We start from the raw sequence: 5,161 nt of genomic DNA, 5'->3' as shown, positions 1-5,161 counted from the left end.
GTAGCGCAGGGAAAGGTTAGGTCAAGCATCGTGTGTGTGTAGCGTAGGGAAAGGTTAGGTCAAGCATCGTGTGTGTGTAGCGTAGGGAAAGGTTAGGTCAAGCATCGTGTGTGTGTAGCGCAAGGAAAGGTTAGGTCAAGCATCGTGTGTGTGTAGCGCAAGGAAAGGTTAGGTCAAGCATCGTGTGTGTGTAGCGCAAGGAAATATATTGTCAGACATCGCGTGTGTAGCGCAAGGAAAGATGTGGTTATATTTGTGTCTGTCCGGGTACAAAGAAAGAAGCAAGCCTTATTATCGCGTGAAGAAGAAATTGAAAAATTGTTCAAACACATAAAACAACTGACTCGTATATATGTTCTTCATTTTATATATTGGTCTCGTTACCTGCATTCAATGTCGTAAAACAATTTGCAATGATTAGAAAACACTGATTCACCAACTAGGTAACCTTGTTGTTAATCGACGTTTTCGGCCGTAATCCCATTAATATCTCGCGAGTTTCAGTCAGCTCGAGAGATTTAAATTTGTTTTAAATCTATATACTAAGCTAACAATGGAAACTGATTTTCACAAGTGGAAAAAATAAAACATTAAGTAACTAATATATAAATATATTAAACATTAAAATCAACACTTAACGAAGTAACAAAAGAGTGTGTTATAACTTGTGTAACTTTATTAACTTTAGTTACACGTTCAGATTATATCCGGATAGCAGTATAATGAGAAACTAATATTTCAATAAAAATTAAACCATATCTTACATCTTGTGTAATTCGAGATCATTGTTTTTGCTTTTAATTTTTTTGTTCTTTTTTTTTCTAACAGAATACTGTACTGATTACAGGATCACGTGTAATTTGGTTACATATTTTTTCTTCTTCCTCTAAGCCTTTCATGTGAAAGAATGTCATTTTTATTCGCTATTATTTATAAGCGTTGAAGTTTTTTAATCGTAGAGTTTATTCTTTGTTTAACACTTGCGTTTATATATATTGCAATTGTTTAAAAACATATATGAGAAACGAGTGAAATTGTTTTAAAAAATCAATTCAAAGTGATTTTGCTTGATAAAAACCACGAGAGAAAAAAAAAAATTCCATAATTTTCATACTAGCCCAACTTCCTAAACAGTCATATCCTGGATTTTTTTTCTAGAAAGAATCAGTTTATCAGCTGTAGTTAGTTGAAAGGCTCTACTCATGAAGTACTTGTGCGAAAGTAAACAACTCAACGTGGTCTCAAAATTAGAAATGCATGAAATATTCAACAATAAAAACTTAAACAGGACGATTTGAAAGAAATTGTCCAAAAGAAATAGAACAACGAAAGTGGCTGAGGATTCGGGAGTATTAAACTATTCCTTTAATGTATAAAAAAAAGTATTTATAACAATACAAGTTTTTTTAAACACTTCCACGTCTTCTTTAAAGTCAACATTTACACGTTATTGTCAATTTCCAAATAACTACATAGTCGGTCCCGAGAGCCCTCAAAATCCATTGTTTACCTTTTCTTTTTTTTTTTTTTTTGCAGGAGGGGAGTATCAATATCCAAAAGTGGATTCTTATTTTGAATGGTATCTCGCGTGTTAATAACAAGTAGTTCAAATCTGAGACCCCCCCCTCCCTTCTTATTTCGGGGCATATAATATTTCAATATTTATTATTTTTTTAATCTGTATTAACTGTTGTTGATTTCAGGATGTCATTGAATTACATCATAATTTCTTTTATTATTATCAGATGTTTGGGTAATCTGAAAGTTATTTAGTAATAAAATGTCATAGTTGTACAAAATCGATTTGAAAAATATAATTTAAGTTGGTCTTGATGATACAAGGTCAGGTTTTTTTTTTTTTGTCAATCAAAATTTTATACTTCAGATACAAAAAAAACTACGTCGTGTTTTTGTTGGAAAATATTTCATAACTTTCGTTAAACGATTTTAAACAAAAGACTGCTTTATTTTCAGGGATTTCTGCGTATATACAAACAGTTCTTTCCGCAGGGAGATCCGGCTACTTTTGCGTCACTGGTGTTCCGGGTGTTTGACGAAAACAAGGTAAACTAGTTTGTTCTTAAAATACGGGGTTTCCGAAAAGTCTGTAACCATAGGAATTTCAACAAATTTTACAGAATGTCTTCCACATGCTGTCCTTGTAATTCGAAACAAGTTTGGAGACGATATTTCCATTCTCTTTGAACACTGAGAAACGTGTTAGTGTTATTGTCAATGGTCCATCCACACTGCCAATATCGTTATATTTAGCTAGAAACTTCCCAACAGCACTGTGAGTGATATTTCAATCTCTCTCTAGATGGCGTACAGTAAACTTCCGCTAGGATGAATCTTCTCTGTCTCATAGCAGGATTAACTCGACCTTCTCGTGCTTTTAACAGCACCGTAATCAGTCGCATATCTGAAATTAGGAAAAGCTGCAAATCACTTGTGGTTCCAGACTTTTCGGACATCCTGTAAAATAATTGGTCGGAAGTGTATCCGATGGTTCATGGTTAGCAACCCGTTGGGGAAAAAAACAACAACTCAACACAGTTTGATTACTGTGAATGCACTATAAGAGTAACAGTCAAATCCTATTGTTCGATCAAATAAGAGTTAGCCCATTAGTTGGCGATAGGTGCTGTTGACTAGTTGTCTTCCCCTCTGAGTCTTTCAGCTCAGTATTAGAAACGGCCTTTTGTGTAACTGTGCATGGAGATCTTTCCTGGTGTTTGTTTACCCTCTAACAGTGGCATTTTTGTGTGTGTGTGTGTGTGTTGTTTTTTTTAGGGCATAATGGGGTAAAGAGTTAGTTGGAGCAGAAAAATTAACACTTTAATGTCGATGAGAGTAGCAACGTAGGGCAATTTAAAAAAAACCCTGAACTATGGAGGAGTGCATAGGGCTCTCGAATGGGGGGGGGGGGATGTGCTGCTCTAAGCCCAAGGTTAAATCGGTTCTGAAAGTGTCACCCACCTTTAATTGACAAAGATGACGTTTATCAGAAATATACCACCAGCTAGCCTTGCATTGTTTACACGGCATAAGCGTGAACCGCTGCGTTATTTAAAACGATATTCTTTCTGTTCAATATCCACTTCTTTCTCTCTTTTTTTTTTTGTTAGAACGTAAAGTAAGTTTATGCGCTGTGCATCAGTCTCGTTTTTTATTTTCCATCAGGGCTAAAAAAATAATTACATTCGTTGTGTATTACATCTTAAACTGTGGTGACGCAATAGCTAATGATGCACAATAAACGTATTTGTCTTCCTTCTCCCCTCCCCCCCCCCCCGTCTCCCTCTCTTTCTCCGGTTTTAGTGCGCATTGAAATATTTTTTAGTATCATGTAATTTATCAATGATATGTTTATGCATTAATTGAAACCTTTCACCCACCCTTTCTGATAGCTTAGCAACAAGATTGAAGGTGGCTCATAAATATAAAATTTGGGGCTTGATCCCTGTGTTGGGTACACCGCAGGTAGCCCATTTTACAGCTTTGTGTTTAAACAACAACAACAACAAAAACAGTTAGATGCAAAAGGCATCGATCACCATCTTGTATACAAAGTTTTGTCATTGGAAAATGTATTTTATTCTCAAGATTGTAAATTGTGAAGCCTCGTGGCCATTATAAAAAATAAATGATAGTATATCAATGAATACGTAATTTTTTAAGCTTTTTGCTGTGTACAATAGGTGTAAATTTTAACTCCTAAACGATATACAAGATGGTCTAAATAAAATAAAAATACTTTCATTCTTATGTTTATTTGAAAGAATTTTCTGTGAAAACAGTTATTTCAGCTAACTCATCTTCATTGTAATTTAATATATTTAAGTTTTTTCGTTAGAACAAGGTTAGTATACATGTAAACATGATATCTTTCTCCCTTCTCTTTCACAATAATGATCATGTTCAATGTTGTTGTTTTTAGAATAGATTGTTTTCTGATGAGAGATCCATATGCCTTTTTCTGTTTATATGCTAGGATGGCACCATTGAATTTGAAGAGTTCATTCGAGCCCTTTCTGTGACGTCAAGAGGAGGCTTAGACGAAAAACTCGTCTGTAAGTAGAAGAAAAAGGTGTTATGTATAATGCGCACACGTGCGCATTAACATGTATTTTATACTAAAGTTGATATGAAGAGAACTTGATATAATTTATGGTGAGAGAGGTTGAGTCACGTCTTGTTCGTTAAATGGATTGTTCGTACTATTCGTATTGCTAGGTTGAAATCTATTGGTCGATGTGGAACCATTTTATGATTCGTATTGCTAGGTTGAAAGCTATTGGTCGATGTGGAACCATTTTATGATTCGTATTGCTAGGTTGAAAGCTATTGGTCGATGTAGAACCATTTTATGATTCGTATTGCTAGGTTGAAAGCTATTGGTCGATGTAGAACCATTTTATGATTCGTATTGCTAGGTTGAAAGCTATTGGTCGATGTGGAACCATTTTATGATTCGTATTGCTAGGTTGAAAGCTATTGGTCGATGTGGAACCATTTTATGATTCGTATTGCTAGATTGAAAGCTATTGGTCGATGTAGAACCATTTTATGAAGTGAACAGTTTCATATCGTACATGCGATAGGTATTATCTTACTTCTGAATGAAGATTCTCCTGTATCAACCAACACTTCTAGTCATCTACTGTAGTAAGTTTGTGTGTGGTACAAAATAGAAGATTAAGGAAATCCAAAGTACTAAAGGCGGTTAAATCGTTGACCACGATGGAAATTCTTCAAATAGTTATAACTGAAAACTTTAACGGTGATACTAATGAAACTCGATGAATGAAATATAATGAATTTAAGGAACCACTGATGTTTCTTACAGGGGCATTCAAGCTTTATGATGTGGACAATGACGGATTCATAACACGAGACGAAATGTACAGTATTGTTGACGCCATCTATAAAATGCTGGTGAGTGTCACTGACGCCAGTTACCAAGATGTTGGTAAAATTTGTAATGACACTGTAAAATTTAAATAAATATATTTATGTACGAATCATATAACTTAACAATACAGCAGAGCTTTTCCCAAGGATTTTTTCCACTACACAATTATATTTTATCTTCATCATTTTCTTAATGGATGGCGTCTTATTACACTTCATATATATATATATATATATATATATACGA

At 34.4% G+C, this 5,161-nt stretch overlaps 1 protein-coding gene across 1 annotated transcript in view; it reads left to right on the top strand.

The window, feature by feature from the left end:
- Positions 1-1,974: 1,974 nt before the first annotated feature.
- LOC106466146 (frequenin-1-like) overlaps positions 1,975-5,161 on the top strand; it is a gene marked incomplete at its 5' end in the record, with an annotated part of 9,847 nt that continues 6,660 nt past the window's right edge. The window contains 3 exons of the mRNA XM_013926387.2: positions 1,975-2,064; positions 3,995-4,073; positions 4,850-4,938. Of these exons, the coding sequence (XP_013781841.2) occupies positions 1,975-2,064; positions 3,995-4,073; positions 4,850-4,938 (258 nt within the window). The remainder of the gene's footprint in view (positions 2,065-3,994; positions 4,074-4,849; positions 4,939-5,161) is intronic.

Source organism: Limulus polyphemus, unplaced genomic scaffold, assembly GCF_000517525.1.
Source record: "Limulus polyphemus unplaced genomic scaffold, Limulus_polyphemus-2.1.2 Scaffold2168, whole genome shotgun sequence".
NCBI lineage: Eukaryota > Metazoa > Arthropoda > Merostomata > Xiphosura > Limulidae > Limulus > Limulus polyphemus.
The sequence above is the reverse complement of the archived record's forward strand: the minus strand, read 5'-3'. Positions and strand labels throughout refer to the sequence as shown.